Source organism: Netta rufina, assembly GCF_964035555.1.
Source record: "Netta rufina genome assembly, chromosome: 1".
In the NCBI taxonomy this organism is placed as follows: Eukaryota; Metazoa; Chordata; class Aves; order Anseriformes; family Anatidae; genus Netta; species Netta rufina.
The window spans coordinates 163,232,501-163,253,903 of record NC_140123.1 but is presented as its reverse complement, the minus strand read 5'-3'; the positions used below and the strand labels follow the sequence as shown (position 1 = coordinate 163,253,903).

Sequence of the window (21,403 nt, the reverse complement as noted above, 5' to 3'; positions counted from 1 at the left end):
CCTGCCCAGTACGTGTCCTCTTCTCTTCTAAAAAGTTGTGGACAGCAAGAAGGAACTGTATTAATCTCTTATACCTCTGTTATTTTATAGCCTGAGGGATATTTCCTAATCTAGTTGCTCTCCTAACCTCTTTGCTTAATGAAAACAATCCCAAGCTCTGTGTGTTTCTCTAAGCCTACTGGTCAGGTTGGTTCTCAGCAGCACAAAATGGCTGGAGCCTGGACAGATTTTCTGCTGTAGGATACCTGCGTATTTTGGAATTTGTTTGGTCTTGTTTTTCTACGCTAGCTTTTTTTCTTGCAGCACATCTCCCCAGAGTCAGTGGTAACACTGACAGTGAGGGAGAAAGGAGCAAATTAAAAAGAGCGAGATGCTATTCCTTTAAGTTTTAATTTTTCCAGTCAGTGGCTGCTTCTATTTTTTTTTGGTCTATTTTGTTTTGAATTTGTTCTCATAATTGCAGAAAGAACAGAGTCCATGCCCCTTATTATGTTAAATCAGCTGCTCTCATGCCCTTTGCGTGGAATCTTTTCACTGTAAATCATACCTGACACTCGCCAGATGTTACACGGATGTGGCCAGATGTGCCCGCCTCACACAGCTCCACGAGCACCGCAGCAGCAGGAGCAGCACAGGGGAAGGAGCCTTGGGACAGCATTTGAAAGCCCTGGCCAGGCTCAGTATCAGGGGTGGGGAAGTCTGACTGAGGGCCCATGAAGAGCCTATTCTCATATTTTTGGGAATGAGCAATTGGATTCAGTGTTCCCTCTGGACTGCCTTATCTTGAGGGACCTCATGTGCTCGCAGCTGGGTCTGGGTGGCTGCGGTGCGTATATTGGCTGTCCTCTGAGGCACAGGCAGCCACAGAACTGCCAAGCAACAGTAGGGAGAAATAATATCTGCATTATTTTAAGCTTCCCATGGGTTTGGAGAACGGAGGTTTAAATTAGAAGTTGAAGGGATCAGTTGCAGTTTTCTCATTACAAAAAAAATCTACACTATTTCAGTCTCTCAGATGAGAGAAGCTATTAACAGTGGAATTAGTGCTGGTTAAACCTGTGTTTGTCAATCCCATGCCATCTGAAGATCAGAATTCCCATCTGTGGATAACTACACTGGTCCTAAGCCCCCTTTTGCCTGTCCACTGAGCCCACCCACCTTTCTGTCTGTCTGTCCTGGTCCAGCAGCAGGTGTGTGGGGCAGGCAGGAGCTGCAGCAGGCAGTGAATGTGCCCTGGAGCTGTGGGGCACATGTGCTGGGATGCAGCAACGCACCATCCATGCTCTTCCCTGGGCATGAGGTGGGGCTGGGCAAGCAACTGCGCCCATTGCTGGCACCTCTCGCCAGTGGCTGTTTAATCCTGTCTGTCATGAAATAAAAAGGCTATTTTACCATGCAGATTTTTTGGGGGAAAGGCCTAGCACTGCTTCCCCCTCACTGCTGTTATGCTGCTGAACTGGCCTCGGTGTTTTACATTGTGAGTTTCCAAAGAGGCTGATGATAGTCTGTGTCCCCCTCCCTGTATCCTGCAACAATCTCCATCTGCCTTTTACCCTGCAAATCCTCTCTGGAAAAGGTATCCTGTCGCCTTTCATCCCCACCCTCCACCTGCACTCCATTTCTCCTTTTATTCCTTATTTGTGTGCTGGGCTGCGGAGACGACTCCCTGATGCTGACAGTGGAGAGGCTGGTTTATTTATATGACCTGTCTTATTCGGGGAGGCGGTCGATGTTAGGATAATCATGCCTTTTCAGGCAGACCGCTTGTCGTATCGGAGTGTAACAAGCACTGACAGGGCACAAGGGAGTGCGTGTGCATGCACACGTGTGTGTGCGTGTGTGCATGTGAGGCAGGGAGCGCTATGGACTGAACCAAGGCATTGCCCAAATTTGCCCACATGCTCAGTAGCTTCAGGAGGAGCTGATTCCCTGCAGTGGAATCAGCGGAGGCAGAAGTTGGAGCGGTTTGTGCTAATTTCAAATGCATCCCCTTCAGAGCTGTCTCTAGGGCAGAGAAAGACTCAGTTAACACCCTCCCTGCCTCCCCCCACATTCCCTCAGCCTTCCACATTTGCCTCTCCAGGCTTTCCCCATCACTAGCTGAAACCATTTAAAATGTCATAATCTCTCTGCTGGTCCTAAATTGGCCATCTGATATGGTTTTAATGCTCTATTTCCTATGCCAACCAGCTCTGGAAACACTTTTCATTCGCTCACAGGGCTGACAATCTCACATCTAGGATGAGTGATGTTACCTAATGGTCAGAGCACAGAGCCCAGTCCCCCTGAGCCTGACTTGCTTTGTGCCCAAGGACATGTCCCATCCTGCTTTGTTCCTGCCTGCTCATCTGTACCATGGGACTCACAATGTCACTCTGCTTCTGCAAATGTTATGTGCATCTTGCTCCCATGCGGCTCTGTGCTGGGATTGTGGCTACTGCACCTCCGCCAGCCTGGGGAGGGGTCGGACCCTTCTGTGCTTGCAGTAAGTGGCTTCAGAAACACCTGTGCAAGCAAAAATCTTTGCCGAAAGGTGATTCTAGCAAATGAAATTAATTAAAATAATCTCTCTCTTTCTCTCTCCATCTCGGAATTGCATACACTCAGGAAATCACAAATTAAGCCCTCGCTGCGTTTTACAGGCACAGCTTCATCTTGCGTTACCTCACCCACGAACATAGCCCATTGCCTCCATGCTGTGCCTCAGCACAGTGTGGCTTAGAGCAGATGTGTCAGGGAGTCTCCTAGCCCCTCGGCTGCCTCTCCAGGGACTGCTGCACGTGTAGGCTGTAGGGACGAAATAAATCCCCCTGGCCAGAACAGGCAGTGATCATGCTGGCATACCAGTGATGGAGGGCAGAGCCATCCAAGCAGGTCTGCCTTGCAGCACGCAGCCTTGATGCTTTGGCTCCAGCCTGCCCCTGTCCCACTCCCTGACCTACCTTCCAGGCCCATCTGGCATCCCTGATAGAATAGCCAGTAGCCACCATGGCTGTGCAAATTGCTTGTTCATGTGTGCCTTCAGCTCACTGTGGAAAGCCCATGCCCCCACGACCCACCCACTGCTGCTGCCCAGCACCAACTTGGGCTCTTGGAGGGAGGATGGATGGAGCCCAGCGCACCTGAGCAAGCCCAGCAACTCCTTGGGTGCCACTTGCCCCGAATTCTAGGGTTTAAGACCCTGTGATCTGTGGGAATGTGGGAAAGCTGCAGGGGGAGCTGATTTTTCTGCTCTCCTCCTTCAAACTTTGGTAAACATGTTGCTAATGGGTTACAGAGAAAACCCTCTGAAGAGTTATTGTACCGAATCTGGAGGCTAATTTCAGTCATTAAGGTGAGAAGTGAGGGATTTTAGTGCTGCTTTAAGTGTAAATCTCAAGGCAGCTCCAAGGATCGGAGGCACTGATGATCCCTCCTTGATTATTATTAGTGGTTGTAATCTTTCCAGTGGAAAATGAACAGAAATGACACCCTCTTGTGTCATCTCTCATGCTGATTTATGTGAACTCTTGTCAGGCTGTGCAAGGGAGATTCCCACAGTGGCATCATTCTTGGGTAGGAAGGGAAAGAGGACCAAGAACCGTCTAATATTGCTGTTTGTTTAATTAGATATTGGCACTGCTTTCTAAATACTGACACATAAAGCTGCAATTCCCATCATGCTAATGGCATCCTCATCTCTTCAGAGCCTTGCTTCGTTGTTAACTCCTAACTTCATTGTTAACATGACTTGCCAGTGCAGGGAAGTCATGAAAGGGGTGTATCTTGGTCCCCTGGGAGGTCTTTCTCAGTGCCAAAGCCCTTTGTAGGTTTGTTAGGCTGCACATGCCCATGGCGGTCTACGTCTGGCACTCACTGTACCAAAGTAATGCAAACAGCTGGGAAGGGAGAGCCAGAAGAGCATGTGTGATGCTATCACTGGTTGTTTTACACCATTACAAATGGTTACATGGCTAAGATTTTCCAGGTGGCTGATGATTTGGGGTTTGCTCAGTGTTTGGGTGCTGAATGGGTCTGGCTTTTGGAAAATGCCAAATAGTCTGCCTTTGAAAATAGATAGGTCTGTTGCAGTGTTTCACCCCAGGCTCCCATATGGCTGTTCCTTACACTGCACACATCCCCTGAAGGTCACAGCGTGTATGGAGAAATAGTGGGTGAGTTTCATTGGTTAGTGGACTTGGGAAAAGGAAGCAGCTCGAATCTTGATCCACTTTTCTATTTGTTTGAAGATGTTTGCCTGTTAACCAAGGCTTTATTACATTAGTAGGGGTTTCTCTGTGCTGTGTTCAGATGGGTGGAATGTGTGAACCCCTTGAAAGAACAGAAATTTGAGTGCCACCCTCTCCCACCCTCCTGGTATTGGTTCACATGGAGTTCACAAGGGACAAACTGAAGCTAGGAATCAGGAAATATTTCCTATTGTTGTGGTGTAATAGAGCAGAATAGCCTCTCATGTCTGCAATGGAAACGTTGCTTGTGTAATTTTAGGAGAACTGGGCGAAACAGGGGTGGGCAATGTCCTGGGGCTAGCCCTGCAGGCAGCTCAGTCACCTCTGCCTCTCACAGTGATGTGATACTACTGGTGCTAGAGCAGGTGTATAAAGGCAAAATCTACTTCATGCAACAGGATTGTGAATTGAAGTGAAATATATGAACAGGGGAAACTGTCAGAGTGCCACGGAGATGTCTTATAAGCCAATGAACTGTGAAATGTGTATTTGCCTCCCCCTCTTCCCCACAGTGTCATTCTGGATGGTCTGACAGTTAAGAAAACAATAGACTTGATTCTCTTTTACAGCAACACCGCTTCAACATGCTCTCACAATGTAGAAAGGCCTTGAAATGAGTGTAGCTGTAATCTTGGTCCACTTAAAGGTCTTCCCCACTGCCAGAGCTGAGTGAAGAGGCCTGAGGATAAATGAGACTGAAGCCTGGACTGTTTAATAGTCCATTTGTACAGCTGACATGAGATGGCCCAAAGCGGGGTGCCTTGCACAGAAGCAACGGAGCCTTTCCAGACAAAGGGAATCGTTAATATTGGCTGCAGGGATCTGCAGGGCTGATCACCCTGTAGTTTGATCTTGCAGAGTACATGGCATGACTCTGTCCCTAGGGAAAAGGACGTTCACTGGGCTACCCCAGCATCCCCTGGCCATATTCCTAAGCTGCTTGAGAGGATCATATTGGGCCCCTTAAGGCATGCTGGCTCTAATACAGACAGAGCACTCACAGGTGCTCATTCCTCTGCTCACTGCAGCTTCTGTCATCATTGCCTCGATGTTTGAGCAGGGGAGGCTGTACCCACTACTTTACCTGTGGGCCATCGCTGTCCTCAAATGCAATGTGAAATCCCCCTTGGACAGTGAGCAAAATGTAGGCTGTGGAGCATGTTGACATTGCTAATTGCTATGGATCCCTCTGCCCTTTGTGGAAAGGGGAAATCAAGGACTGTGGGCACATGTGTATGCATGTGACTTGTGCTTTCAGGAATTCAGTGAGCACCAACATGGGACATCACTTCTTTATCCTGGTCCTAAATGGGGGAAATGTAGGCCCTTTGAGGCGCGGCCTCAACTTTTGGTCCCAGTTCCTGGAGTATTTGTCCTGCTTCTACCACCCACTTCCTTTTAGATTTTCCTCTGCTGTCCCCAGCTGGACAACAGTTGTTTGTAGTATGCTCCTACTGTCCTAACACAAACTGCAGACAGGAAGGCAGGCTCTTGTGTCGGGTTCAGTTCTCAAGCATTAATGTTCGTCTTGCTCTTTTCTCTCTCCTACAGGTACCTGATCAATGTTACCTTTGAAGGCAGGAACCTGTCATTCAGTGAGGACGGATACCAGATGCATCCCAAGCTGGTGATCATCCTTCTGACCAAGGAGAGGAAGTGGGAGAGGGTAGGATATCTTTGATAATTCTCAAACTGTACCACACAGGAGGAGGATAGAGGAAGGCTCTGAGCAAATAATCCTCCTGCCCTCTGCACTCAGGAAGAGTCGGCAATCTCCTTGCATCCTGGGCCACTGGTATCTCCAATACCCAGGCTGCTGTCATCTCCATGCAGGATGCCTTTACATTTTTCCATTAGCATGCATAAAGAATTAATCAGCTTCCCTTCTGTCACCTCTGAACATAAGTTTCCCTGTCTTTCAGAGAAAAGACCTCCTTTGAGCCATGAGTTTCAATGGCAGAGACAGAAAATACTTCTCTGCGTGGCTTGAAGGCATTGAAGTTGTGTATGCTAAATGGCTATGACTGAGCTATAGCCACGCTTCGTAATATGCAGCTGTTAACTGTGCTTGATATATCTGGCCACTGTCATTCGCAATGGGATGGTGCATTAGGTAGAATGTGTACATGAGATCATACCAAGTTGCTCAAAGATCTAAATTTGCATATTTCTGAATAATTTGCATGTAACCTAAACCACCATTTTAGAAATGGTGTGGATTTCTGTGTTAGTGCAAAGCTTTGGTTCATTTCACCTCCCACATAAGTGTCAGTGGTCCAGGCTCAGAACAAGCATTTTCAAAGGGGTTGAATCAGCTAAGTAGCTTGGGGTAGCTCGAGGTAGTTATAAGATATAAAAAAGTGATGGAGGTGAGAAGTCAGAGCAAAATTAGAAGAATTCAGCAAAGCACTTAACAGATATGAAGCAGAGCTCAGCCTGGATGTGATCATGTGTATGGCTTAGAAAAATGTCCCCTCGACCCACCAGGCAGAGAAACCCTTCTCTCCTTGGCTGCTTGTCTCCTCTATGGACTTGCAAAAAGCCTGCATGGCTAAAGTCAGGAAGAATTCATGGAGAAATGAGAAAGAAATAGAGGGCTGTCAGGAGAAGTGCTTTCAGAAGAGGGCTGGAGGAGCAAGTGTTGAAGGAAGCAGAAGAGCCATCACATTAGTACTTGGCAGCAGAGGTCTCAGTGGGACAGGAGCATGGGGAAACATACAGCATGGCAATAGCATGTGCAGACAACCCTTGGACATGTTTGGAGGCAGGCTGGTTGGATATTGCACCGGCTGCTCCGGAATGTTATCTTATGTCAAACTCTGCCCCTTGTATAACTGCACTAAAGCCCACCCGGCAAAGTGGATTTGTTTCTAGCTGGCATCAGATTTATTCTCACACAGGAAAATTCCACTATCATAGCAGGAAATCAAGGCAGTTGCAGCATGAATCCAGCTAGGGTATGTTGGCAGTGCAGCCTGTGGGCAATTGGTTGCTGGAATGCATTGCAGGCCTCTGAGGAGGCACAGATAAACATAGTCTTGTTTTCATCCTGCTTCTCACATGTACTACCCTGCTGCACCCTCAGTGACGGCTCAGGGTCTTCCATTAGCAGTAAGAGAACCTGTTTAGTCTCTGAGAGAATATCTGGGGTCTCTCAGCTGAGCCAGACAATTAGTGGAAGAGATGCTGGTGAGCTTGAGTGGTAGGGATTGGACCTAGGACCTGCCTGAACCCTGCTGTCTATGGGGACCACTTGGTGTGCATTAAGCCAGAACAGCTCTTCATTTTGTAGAAGCTGGACTGAAATGAGACCATAATGAGATATGGTATTAGTTGTATGAAAAGCCCTTAGCATTTTTTAAACACAAATGTTTTACCTTGAAGTGGGGTCCCACTCAGTGGGAAGATCAGATTGTTATAATCAAACTCTGAGGTGTTTGAATGTTTTCTTCCTGGAAAACACAGAAGTCATCTCTATCATACTCTGATCACAGAAAAATACATTTCATAGCTGGTGCATCATAGCCTTGTTCTTAATTTTCTCCATTCACCTGAAATGCAAGCATTAAAATGTAAGGTTGAAACAGCCCTTTGTGGCAATGATCATAGTTTTGTTCCATGTTTGCAGAGTCAGACAAAGTGGAATGCTGGCCATTAACAGCAGCTCCCAGGCAATGCCATGATACAAACCATAAATTATTCATATATTATTAGCACACAATCCAAATAAGTTTGTAAGTGCATTGCTTTGCAGCGTAAAATCATCCGAAGTCTCACTATTTTTGCTAAATTAGCAAGGTGTTTGGTCCTAACACCTTCTAGGTAACACACAGAAGAAACTGCACAAAGAACGGGAGTTTCCCAAACACTAAGGCAGTAGGAGATGAAGGATGAAAGCAGCTGCATGGGAAACACTGATTCAGTCCACTTGTGTGCTTTCACAATAGCTCAGTCTTTAATTACATCGCTGCACACTTTTATCCATTATCAGATGCTGTGCCTGGAAGGAACATCAAGAGGTCATTTAGTTCCTCCCTCTGCCCAAGGGAAGGATCAGCTAGACTGAAATTATTCCTGACAGATGTTTGCTTCACCTGTTCTGAGAGTCCTTCGATGCTCCGTGAAATCCTGAGGCAATCTCTTCCATGGCTTCTTTCTCCTTACTCTGGAAAGTTTTTCTAACGCCTACCCTAGATTTCCCTGAATGCGGTTTAAGCCCATTACTACTTGGCATCTCCCTTGTGGACACAGAGAATTGTTTATTCTCTTTCTCTTTTTATGTTCCATATGTATGTTTGAAAGCTTCTATCATGTTGTCTCCCAGTCTCTGCTGTAGATTAAACAAGAATTTGTTCAGTCTCCTGGTAGGTCATGTTTTGTAGTCTTCTGATCATTTTTATTAGTCTCCTCTGGATTAAATGGCACAATTTTCTGCTCTGTATGGGGTGGTGCAGATGATTCTTGAAAGATGGCAAATAGATTGGGAGGTGTATGTCTCATGGGGTATGTATATATATATAAAGAAAGCTTTACAACAGGCATGAAGCCTTCCATTTTCTGAGCAGCAAAGATGCAGACAGTAAATGAACCTATTACCATATTTCAGATCTGTGAAATTTGCCGAGATTTTGATTTTTCATCCCAATATGGAAAGAAAAATCTTGAAAAAAGGACCAGTTACTTCAGAACAGGATTTCATTTTCCAGAAGAGCTACAGCTGTCCCCAGATCCTAATGCTGACAAATCTCTTGTGTCCTTCAGACAGACTGAAGCCCTGTAGAGCTGACAATCATGGAAGAACCATTTTCTGGAAAGGGGCAGTATCCCAAGGTCTTCTGCTATTTCAGCAACGAGTAACAATTCATCTCATGATAACAAATGTTTTGTGCTTCATTCACTTCTTGGCATAACTGTTCCTTAGGGGCAGAAGGCTACATGCCTTCTCTCACTAGCTTTTAATTAGCTGATTAGTAGAGCTCTTGCTTCATTGGCCATATGTAGTCTAGGTGTGTTTTGGGGTGCTTGGATGCCTCTGTTGTATTGAGTATAGAGGGACAGGCATGCGAGTACTGGTGAAGGAGATCTACCCCATGGCCCTGCCTCAGTACAGCAATGAGCTGGGGCCAGAGGTCTTGTAAGGTGAGCCAAAGGCTAGGCACTGCACTAATTTTTTTGTCTGTGGTGTTTTGTGTAGGAATAGTTTTCACCCAGTTTCTTTACTGGTTGCCTTTCTCCTCTACTCTCCTATAATTCCACATATGATGATGACATATTCTGGGGTCCGTGATCTCTTTGTGAGACCTGGCAGGTGCTTCTCTCCAGCTTTTGCTCGTATCCACCTTCTCTGCTGAGGCAACGCACAGCAGTCATGTCCCATTAGCTCTCAGCTCCTCCTTTCTGCTGCCTCCCTTTCCTCCAGTGACCTTGGGGATGACACAAACCTCACTTTCCTGAGGTTTTCTTTGAGATTCTTTCTCTGCTTTAATTTCTACCCATCAAACACTTTTTTTTTTTTGTTTTGTTTTCTTTTTCCCTTCCAAAGCATAATGATTAACATAGGAGAATTGTGAGTTTTGTATCAATTCTGTCGCCCGGTTGATCTCAGCCTTTCCATTTTGCTGAGGCTTTTCTGCTTCTTCCCTCTGGTGTGTCACTGGGGATTTGGAGCACCTCTCCACATGCTAATGACAACAACCTCTTGTGCTGCCCAAAAGATCCCTTTGATTTACAAGTTTCCCAGGGCATCTTTTTCTATGAATAACCCAGTAGCTCCTGCTCCTGGCTGGGTATGCAAAGCCCTAAATGATGGGTTTGTCCAGGGTACCACTACAAAACATCTTAGAGGAGACAGATGGGAAGCTTATGCTGAAAGCTTCATTCTCCCTGATGCATGTACTAATCCTCTGCCCATACCAACCCTCACCCCCTCTGAAGATGAAATGTTTGCCTGCTGCTCCTGTAATTATCAGTGTCTGACTTTTGAACTCCTGAAAATCAATTAGTAGCATCTGTTCCGCTTCTTGTAGCCATCGGTGCAGCCATGATTACAAGTTCACAGACAGGCTGCTCCTAGCCTGTTCCCCTACACCACTAAACACGTTAGTGCTCCCTGGGAATGGGGCTGTTTGCTGTGACATTCTGTTGGCAGTCTCAATGACCGCCACCTTGCAACAGGGTGAAAAGTGGTCCCACTGCTTGCTGCCACATGGGCTTTCCAGAGCTGTGTTCAGCCTGGGTTGTAGTCCACATAAGGTGAATTTCTAAATCAATGAACTTGTGTGACCCTGTTTGGGCACACATCTGTGCTCAGGAAAGGTTCCCTCAGGATGTAGGAGGGAGCCACAGGAAGGAAGAAGGATTGAGGAAAGTAAAATGGAAAAATAAGATTTGTTTTATCTAGGAAAAAAAAAAAGAAAAAAAAAAAAGAAAAAAAAAGAGAGAGAGAAAGGGGAAAAAGATACATCTTTGGACATCTAAAACAGTGTTGACAAAGGACTTCATGGCCAGTTGCCTTTTGTGTCCACAGCGAGTAGGATGAAGAAGAAATCTTGCTAAATTTTCAAGCAGAAATAGTTCAGTTATAGATGTAGGGAGCTGTCTAATCATTAGCATGGTGAGACACGGCAAGGCTCATTTGCTGGTGAGGCTCATTTGCTGGAGGACACACAGACCCTGCACTGTTCGGTATTTTTCTGTCTCTATCCTGTCCTGCTTCAGAGCAGAAGAATGCAGTAAATGATCTCATGTGGTTCTCTGGCAGCCTACATTTCTGTGATTAGGTGAGCAAGATGAACCCAAAGAGTGTCTCATAAGAGCCCTCTTGTTTGATAGGAAGGAAAATCTAGGTCATGGATAGACTGATCAGCAAAAACTTCAATCCTGACCTGGTGAGGACATCGTTTTTGCATCCTTTATCATGTACCTTTTATATGATCAGGCAGCTGTTTGATGGCCGCAAACAAAAGCCCTTATGGAGGCACATGTCACCTCCAGGAGTCTGCAGCTTTGGAGGTCTGATGAACACCACAGAGATGCTAAAGAGGCTGTAGCTTTTGATAGTTTTGCAGCATTCAGAGCAGTAAGAAACTAGATACCACCTGCTTCTGTGGGACCAGGAGACAGTAGTGACCGTGACAAATGTTGTTTGGGAGCATCTCTCTGTGAATCACAAGCTCAAAGAGAGAATTATCCTCTGTTAAGGAAAAAGATGTATAGGCCTAGTCTCGAGTCTTTCTGCACATTAAAATAAGTGTTCACAGTCATTTCCTTCAGTGTTCCAGTGGCAGAAATAACAGAGAAGGAGAGAAGAGGACTGAAAATCTGGTTGGTATTCTTGGCTTTTAGTAAGAATCTGTGTGGTACTGGCCACTTCATGAAGAACCAGTATGAATCATGTGTATGTCAAGTTGCCCAAGAGAAGGAAGGATTTTGATTTATTTAATTATTTCATGTGCTGAAGAAGGCTCTTTAAAAATAAGAGAGGAACAAGCATGTAGGGCTATGAGGTGAAATCTGCAGCTGTACAAATGTAAGCATCTTCTCTGAAGGCCCTCCCTTGCCTTTGGAAAGATGACTAGGTCATTTGAGGCAGTTTCCTCCTTGAGTTATCTGGTGCCCACCTGAGCAACCTTTTCTGATCACTTATACAGGCATGCACAGATATGCTTCTTTCACTGGGGTGGAAGTTTTTTCTTGGGTCAGGTTCTACTCTGTGTGCAGAGTTCTGGCATCTTGATGTCCATGGACTTCACAATGGAAATGTTTTTTATCCCACCAGTTCCTTTTATGGTGAGACAAGATTGGATTGTTTTTGCCAATCAGTCTTGTTTTGCTAATTTCCTTGTGTACATGGGGATTTATGACTCATTGTCCCTGAAGAGAAATGGCATAGGAGTTTGCTTAAACCTACTCAGATTTAGTGACTGATTCTGTTCCCATAGAACCAGTTTTTAGAAGGATATAGCTTCACTTAGGGCAGATGGATCACTCTGGATTTAAGCACACATAGCTGAAATTAGAATGGGACTCTGTACATGCATTTCCCCCCTTATTTCTGGAGTGTTTTTTTCTGGACATTTCTCTAAGAGATCAAAATTTGCTGAACCCCTTGCTTCTCATTAGACAGCAGGCTTGCATCAAAGAATACGTATTTTATGGATACCCCACTCCCAAGCAAGTGTCCCTTAGATACCTGATCTAGGTCACATCTGATAGCTTTGTTGATGACCCTGATTCAGTCAGACAACCAGATGGCTTTACTCATGCACCTATGCTGCACCCACTGCCAGGATTTGGACTGGCTTCTCACAGTTGTCCAGGATCCAACTACTGTATGGATTTATGGCTAATTATGGCCATGTTAATCTTACACTGACTCTTAAGGAAAAGGGCAGCTGCAAGTGCGACACAAAGCTTTCCTTTTCAGGTGATAAATGCAATGATCTTTCTGAAAAAGCCTCCAACTTAAATCTTGTGGACATTCTTATCAAATGGTATCTTTGCTGACTGATTGTATCAGAGTGTTAGATTAGATTACTGCGGCCTGCAGTAATGAGCTAGTCCATCTCTTTGACCAAAGAGAGACTTGCTGGATGCCCCCTCCTAACCATACAACAGTGTAAGCTGTTTGCTCTCTTTGCCTCTTGCTGAAGCAGTTCCTGACTTTGTTTGCTTGAATTTTGAAGTATATTTTTATGATTCATGAGCCTGCAGAAAAATATTCTGGCTCTTTTCCACCAGGCCCTACTCTTTGGCTACCAGAGGGAATACTTACATTGAAACAATGACAGCTTCTTGGAGAGACCTCGTCCTTTAGTGCAAATCAGATATTAGAAAATATGGAGATCTTTATTAAGCACAGTCAGTATTGGGATGCTGCCTATCATTCCCATGCTGGTAGAGCTGATCTGAGTGCTTGCAGCTGTCTGACCTTTACTGGGGTTGCCAGCCTGACTCCTTGGACAGGGCAACCCTAAGGACCATGGCTGGTGTACTGGTGCTGTAAAACTGTCCAGTTGGAGGAGAAAGAAGGCTGATCTTGCCTTTGTTTTCTGGGAGGACAGGTCTAGTCTGGGGCTTTCTTCCAGCTGACTTGCCTGTGCCACACAGTGAGGAGCTCACTGTTCCCCTTTGCTGCTTCTACGTGCAGTTACTTCTTGTGTGTTGTCATCACTGTCCCCAGCACCCAGTTATGGACCTGGGACTCTGCTCTGCAGGGAGCTGCATGAGAGCTAACCAGAAAGGGGCTTCTACCCCAAAGTTGTTACACTTTAATTAGAAGACAAAAGGCAGCAGATGGGTACAGATGGACCAACGGGGGAGTACTCGGGAACAATCAGACAACATTAGTCAGCATGGTAGGCAGCAGGCTTTACACACCAACTGCGTAACTCTTCTGAAGGGTTTGATAGACAGAGGAGAATTATAACGGACTTTGTGCAGGCTTATGGGGCCTCGTTGAGAGTATGAAGGGCAGATGGGAAAAAGCAGTAAAGGTGCTTTTGCATGCTTTAAACACAATGCTGAGAAGGTGCAACAACTCAAAAATACTCAGTATTGCTGGAAAGTTTCTAATCTTCTTAACATGTGGTTATAATCCAGCTTTATAGAGATCCAAAACCACCTAGGGTATGGCTACACCTTGTGATTCATTACCTCCTTCCTTTGCAGAGCTGGTGCCAGAACCACATTTCTTGTGGTCAGAACCACTCCTGCTTGCCACTCGCTTTGAGATTTCTGGGGCATGTCCCCTGCTGGTGTGTACTTGTGTCCACTTCATTGTGAGCGTTTCATTGATTGTGGGGATGTGTTGCCCCTGGTTGCTGACAATAAATACCCTTATCTTAATTCAGATGATAGCTGAGCTCCTGTGGGAAGATGAGCTTTAAAGAACGAGTGTAGTAATTAAATACTTCTATCACAAGGCCTTATCAAGAATCCAGTCCATCATCCTTGATCAATCAATGACATCCTCAAAAGAAATGGAAAGGGAGGTGTGACTGGGTTAGAAACGAAAGAAAGAAACGTAGCTGTTCTTTTGTATTTTCTGGTGGCTAAAAAAGATTCAAATTTCTGTTTGAGTCAACACAAAATATTTTGGACCTGAAAAATATTTTTTCTCAGGTCATCTAAATGTATCAAAACCATTTTGTAGCGTAGACAATTTTTGACAGAAAAATGGCAAATAAGAAAGAAAATTTCTAAAGCTTTCATTTTGTGCATTGCCATTTTTTAGCAAAGTATTTCGTTATGATATATCTAAGTGATATGTACTGACGTTTTAAGGTCCTTCTCCCTTCCACTCTTTTTAGCCCAAAACTCTTCCCAAATATGCAAAAGAAAAACAGTTGAGAAAAACACAAGAATTTTGGTGGCTTTAAGGCTTGACATTCATGAAGGCATCAGGGTAGAGAGGAAGTAACCAACCAAACTGAGCTGGGAGAAAGCGCTAACATACATGTAGCTTCTGCTGAAGTAGCCTCGCAAGGAGTGGAAGTGCCCCCACTGCCTGAGGGAGTGTTTTCATCTGTTAGATTGCCTTTGCTTGAAGCTCTGTCTCATGTTGATGTCTCTGCTTGGCCTGCGATTCCTTTGCTTTTTCTATGTTTATATTTCCTGAATATTATGATCTGGAGGCTCTGTTTTCTTTCCATTGGGCTTGAGAGAAAGGAGGTGATGCTATGCCCTCATTTGCATATTCATACGGCCCTACATTTTTCTTTCTTTTTGTTTTCTTTTTGTTTTTCTTTTTCTTCTTCCTCCTCTCTCCCCATTTTTTTCCAAGGGCTTTGGCAGTTTGCTTTTCCTGGAGTAGAAGCCAGACTGCACTTGCTTCTGAGATCATTTGAAACAATTTTTTCTTAATATGAAATTGCTCAGACTTTTTTATTCAGTAAGGAGTAGCTTGTTTGTGGTGTCTTTGGCTTGGTTTCAATCCTCTGGTGTTGGTTCTGGCCAGTGTTCCTGTGCTTGGTTCTCACATGCTCCTCACTTGGTTTTGAATCCTCTTTGTGCTTACTGTCTTGGATTGGCTTAAAGCTGACCTGCATCTTGGCAGTATTTTTTACAAGACCAGTCTTTTCCCTCGTGTTTTTCTCTGCGCTGTTATGTGTTAGCTTCTCCGCTACTCTGCGAAGGTATCTTGGTGTTAAAACTGTGGTTATCACTGCAGCTACTGTGTGCTTGAGTTGCTCTCACTGCTCATGAACTCTGGCATGCGCTTGGTGCCATCGATTTGAGTGTACAATATGTTCAGTGTCGCTTGTTTTCCCTCTGCCTCAACTGTGTTTTCCCTGAGTCTGTAATTTTTTCAGACTGCCTTCGGTAATGTTAGATGCCAGTGCTCACTCGTTCCTTGCCATGCCATGGTGCCTGAGTTTGTGTCACTGCCCCTTGGCCTTTCTTCCTTGGGAAAGGGTCTGGCGTTTACGGACCCAGGTTTATTTCTAAGGTGTGCTGGGGGTTGTACTGCCTTCTGCTGAGTCAGGAGTTTGCCAGGTTTATTTAATTTTTTTTCTGCTGGGCTAGCTGCATTCTGCAACGTCTCCTACCATGCCAAGCCCGGAAGATTATTTGACAGCCTTTCTTGCTCCTGTTTAAGCTTTTTACTTGGTCTGCATTTCATGTGACAGTTTCTAGTGCTTGTTTTCCTTAGGTTTATTTCCTCAGTTCCTGTACCAATAATGACTTACATTTCTATTGTTCCTTCCTTTGAGAAGGATCCTAAGCACTTTACAAAATTAACATACAAGCAACATTTCACTCTGAGTAACGTTCAGGCACTCGTGGTGGAATGGGGTTAGGCTGTTTAATGATGCAAAGCAGCACCGTGAAGCGGTCTAGGATAAGAAAGAGGAGTCTCAAACAGAAGGAGGTGAGTTTTTGAATGGACCCTGGCCAATTTTATTCCCAAAGTCTGTTTTGGGAAAAAGTGACGTAGATCAACACCAGGAAATATAAACCCTTTGTCCTTCTCTTTCCAGATGATACTACCTAAACCTCAGAAATATGGTGGGAGGAAGAAGTGATTTTGTGAAAAAAAAAACAACATAGTTTGGGATCAATGAAAATATTCATTAATTTTGGTCAGATCTGAAGGATTTGTTTTGGAAGTTTCATTGCTGTAAATGAAAACTGACATTTGAGTGTTTTCGTGTAGGCTCACAAAAGTCTTTAGATGCTGTTTGGAGAGGCAACGTGGAGGAGGAGATGGCAGCATCTCCTCCAGATCCCAGTTAGCCAGACGCTGAGGACAGGATCCTAGGCAGTGGGAAAATGGTGTTCAGATCCATTCTGCCTGATTCAAAACCAAGGTTGAAACTGAGGTCTCTACCACCTCTCAGGACACAGATCTAACCCTTGGGACTGGGATTTTATTTTATTTTATTTTATTTTATTTTATTTTATTTTATTTTATTTTATTTTATTTTATTTTATTTTATTTTATTTTATTATTTTTGAAAAATGCTATTTCCTTCCTAGTGAGTGGTGGAGGTCTTTTCAGATTTCTTTTTTTTTTTTTTCATCTAAATTTATACCACTTTTATTAATAATGTTTGATTACAATACATATGTGTGTGTGTGTGCTGAATGGAAGAGTTTGATAAGTGGAAAATTAAAAAAAGCAAACAGACTTGGCTTTATGCTGAAGCAATACCTTATTTTTTTCCCGTGTTCTTCAAATGCTGCTTTAAAAAATATGTTTTTGCATAACTAATTTCCTAATCAGAGCGCTGTGTTGGAGCATGCAGGGCCAGCACTTGCAATGGTGGGGAAACTTGCTACCCACTGTGTAACAGGACATAAGCTAGAGTGGGCAGCACTAATAGGTCCTGCAGATCCTTTCATTCTCCTGGTAAGTCCACCTTGGTATTACTTAATCCTTTGTATTTTCAAAAGAAATAGCTTTTTCTGTCAAATCAACTTATATTGGGTGCAGCAGTGGGCAGCAGAGGTGTGCTTGAAGTTTACCAGTCTGAGCAGCATCACATGACAGTCTCACTGTCCAAGCTGAGACACTCAGGAATTTCAATAGAAAAAGTCCTTCCTTCTGCAGTTATCTTTCTTTTCATTAGGGCTGGAGTTCTTTGTATCACTGCATTTAATTGTGTTTGCTTTCTAAAGACTATTGGTATTATAGCAGCATCACATTTCTGCAGTTTTTCTGCCTCTGAGAGACTACCTGTGGACAGCTGTTTCCCATGAGCTTGTGTGCATAGATCAGCCCACATCTGCAGGTTTCTCCTGCTCCATACCTTGTATCTTTTTCTACAGCTGATTGATGTTTAAGGTCCTGGCTTTCGGGATGACCGAGGAACAAACCCATACCAGGCCGTGTCTGTATTCGAACAGTTGCTCTCATTCGTGCTCTGTCTCCTGTGTTTGGTCCCAGAATAAATCCTGCATGTGTATATATTTTCCTGCTCATTGCCCAGACACCTTGCTCCAACCTGGGACTAATGGAGACGCTGTCTTACAAATAAAGATTAAAAGAGTACAGTCTGGTGAAATCCACACCATGGGCTCTCTCCATTAAGAAGTCCCCTGCCTCAGATAAACACTCTGAAGTATTCCCAGGGTTTACTGTGTAATGTTACATGAACTTTAGTTAAAACCTGCTTTCTCTTGGTAGCCTTTTTCTTACCGGACACACAGCTGGTTGCTGAGGACAGATTTTCCCGAGGCATTATTTTTGCCAGACAGGGAGTATGATAATTTTCTGCAAGTGTTTGAAGGGTGTAATCAATAAGAAAAGGATGGACTTCTTTAGGACAATTTAAATGAGTGCAATTAAAGAGTAATGGGGAGGCATGAGGTAAAGCAAAAGTGAATTCAAGCAGAATATCAGGTATAGGTGGGTTCTTTTAAGAGATGCAAACCAGTTGTCTGGGGAGCATGGTGGGAGCCTGGTTGCTGTGGCTATCAAATATGGGACAAGACAGACCAAATGGCAGGCAGGCATAGTGGTACTGACTGGAAAGGCATCCACTGATTTTTTTATTTTCACTGTTCAGGCCGTTCTGTGTGCGGCTCTGGAGGTGCAGCAGCACAGCACCCCCAGGGAAATCCTCCCTCTCCCAGACACGCTCTTCCCCCAGCCACCCCCTCTGCCCTCCTGCGGGTGGAAGCATGGAGGACATTTCCTTCACCCTCTGCATGAAGGTAAGATGCAGGGAGAGGGCAGAGAAGCCCTCCAGCACCCTGACAAGCATGGCAGGGCTCTGCACCACCCATCCTGCGCTTGCGCGGGTGGAATTTTCCAGGAGCGTCCCCCTCCGCCACCACCACCCCTCTGCAAACTTCCAGAAACGCAACTCATGAAAATGCATTCTTAGCACACAGCTGACATGGTCAACATCTGGTTTACAAAGAGAGTGCTGTGAGAGATTTGAAATTGCTGCACTGTGGAAAAAAAAATGGTTTGGGGTAATTATAGATACCTAACAATACAATTTAATTTCTTCTGCTGTATCTTTCCTATATAGTGGATCTGGTAATGCTTCAAAGAGCTAAAAAAATTCAGATAGAGGGCAGTGAGAGGGGTAGGTAAGGAAGAGAAAAAGCCCCCCGCAGTTTCAGTTAGGATCTGAAATGAAAGGAAACATGAGTGGAGGAATAGATGCTTCGCAGTCCTGCTTCAGAAAGCAGGTCTTACTGTGTGGGGGACCTTTGCCTTTATTGTGCATTTGCTGTGGGCAGGGGAGGAGGATGAGGAAGATGATGAGAGAAGCTGAGGAAGACAGGACCTCCAAGCACAAACTCACAGGACATGGGGAGCATAGCAGAAAGCCTCACTGGCAGCTGTGGTGCTATTTGGCCCCAATTCTGCTGGGCAGGCTCAGAGCTTGGGACCAGAGGGGAAAAGGAGGAGATACTCGTAAGGTCAGACCTATGAGCAGTGGTGGGACTGATTGCTCCAGAAGGCAGTTCAGAGTGGCTGACTCAGACCCCTGCTCGAAAACCCCTTTGCTTCCTCTGATACAGAGGGAGCCTGCAGAGACCAGCCACAGCAGGCTCAAGTGGGGACAAGCCTGGATCCCAGCAAGGTCTCCTCTCTGCCTCCAAAGTGCTCTTAATGTTGGTACCACAGCTCCTGTGCAGGCTGTGTGTGTCCACAGCCAAGACTCCTGCTGGTATTGCAGAGCCAGCTGCAGTGATAGGTTCTCACCAAAAAGCGAGCGCAGTCTCTGGAGATGCTACAGCATGAACAGCACTGGGGACCATTGAACGTTTCTGTAGAGTCCATTGGCAGGAGAATGCTGCAGGACTGCTGTTTAAGTTGGCCAGGAATGCAGCCAGGGTTGCAGTGGGTGGATGGAAAGGCAGAGTGAAGAAGCAGCCCGTGTCTTGAGCTCCTGCGACACTGCATGCTGTCTGTCTGCCCATGTGCTGGATGCTGGATGCTGCATCCCACCTCAGTTGCTGGCTCTAAGAAAACTACAACTGTGCAGAGGGGAACTGAAAGACAGTAGAGGTTTCCTAAAGCAATGATGGAAGGTCCGCAAGAGACTTCAAGCTGAAGACTTGTCAACTGATACAGCTTCTACTGGTAAATTGTCCTCTGCGGGCAAGCTCCTAGTATCATTTAATTTAGAGAAATGCACCAAATGGAATATAATGAAGATATTAATATTATGAAAGTGTAACTGTTATGCTGGAGGAAGCACTGGTTAAGACTCATTTGTCTATCATGTTCATTGGGGCTTGTCTCAGTGATGCAATCCTATGAACTGCCGATGTTGGTGTGCAACACCATTTGTATGTAGTCCTCTGAAGGGAGGAAGGGAGGGGACATGCATCTTTGAATGACTCTGTCCAAACGTAACTGAGATTACTTTTTTTTTTTTTTTTTGTGAAAAAAACAAACAAAACAAAACACCTTTTTCATATGAGGTGCTTGTTTTTCTTGAGACATTCCAACTTTTTGTGAGAAAGCTGAGGAGTTTGAAAGAACTACTCTAGAGTCTTTTGTTGCTACAACCAGTACAAATTGATTTTTTGTTGTTGTTCTCAAATTTTTGTATACAGTTTTAAAATTTTCAGCAAAAGAAATGATGTCAGGGACCTCCTCTCATTTATATTCAAATGAATATTTCTGTATGTTTCAGGAAGCCAAGAACCAGATGATTCTGGTATTAAAAGAAGGAACGTACTCTTTGCCAGTGTACCTCCTTCAGCGGAAATTACCATCTCTGCTCCAGAAAGTTATGCAATGATAAATGCAAAACCATGCAGACACTGACAGGAATAACTGAACCTTGCTTTCAGAAGAAACAGCTAAGGGTAGATACCAGTGCAAGGTCAAGGTCCTGAAGCTGCAATCTCTTTCCTATTGAGGGCTGATGAAGGGTATGGTGAGCATGGGCACAACTGAGTGGCAGAAACACATAGAAATGGTTGGAATGGGGTATAAGAATTAATGCTAAATATTTATGCAGCCTCACAACTTTACAAGATGGTTTATAAAAATTAAAGCAAAGACATGGTGCTCTGTGTTTGAACGGCCTCTCTTGTGGGCCACCTAAACATGAACCTCTAGAGAGAGTCATGCAAAGCCTTTATCTTTTCTTTGCTGCCTTGCACCCTCTCCCTCTCCCCTTTCGTTACTCCAGAAGTTTTTGTGCTGCTGCAAATTGGACTACCCTGTGTTGTAATGATGCTGTAAAACTGGTACTGCGGTTCCCAATCCAACCCCTCTTTGTGGGGCCAAGCAGCACCTTTGTATAATGGTGGGTTGGCACCACTTGCCTTGCTGACGTGTGCAGGCCTGGGATGGCTTATCAGGATTGTTTCCAAATTACACCTCCAAATAGTGCTGGGCTGGACAATGGTGCAAAGGTCAGCAGAGCCAGAACAAGCAGGCAGTCAAGGAAAAGAAGAAGGAACTAGAAGTGTAAGGGTTAAAATAAACAACTCTCATGAGATCTGCACTGAAAGCAGATCGATTACATCATTGTTTCCAAACCCATGTCTTGGGGAAGAGACTAAAAGAAAGGTTACTTTTGCTTAGAATTTTGCTGTTGCTGGTCATTTATTTCTGAAGCAGTTTGGAGAGCAGTGAACCGTATGTATGCTGTCATGTGGCCAGTCAACTATCTACCTGCAGCATAATACAAACAGTGCTAAAAAATGTAACTGACTTCAAAGATTTTCTAACATCACCCTGACCTCTGTAG

General features: G+C 44.8%; 1 protein-coding gene across 1 annotated transcript in view; it reads left to right on the top strand.

Moving 5' to 3' along the window:
- GRIN2B (glutamate ionotropic receptor NMDA type subunit 2B) overlaps window positions 1–21,403 on the top strand; it is a gene marked incomplete at both ends in the record, with an annotated part of 162,036 nt that overhangs the window by 83,598 nt on the left and 57,035 nt on the right. Inside the window, one exon of the mRNA XM_084291018.1 lies at window positions 5,781–5,895. Within this exon, the coding sequence (XP_084147144.1) occupies window positions 5,781–5,895 (115 nt within the window). The remainder of the gene's footprint in view (window positions 1–5,780; window positions 5,896–21,403) is intronic.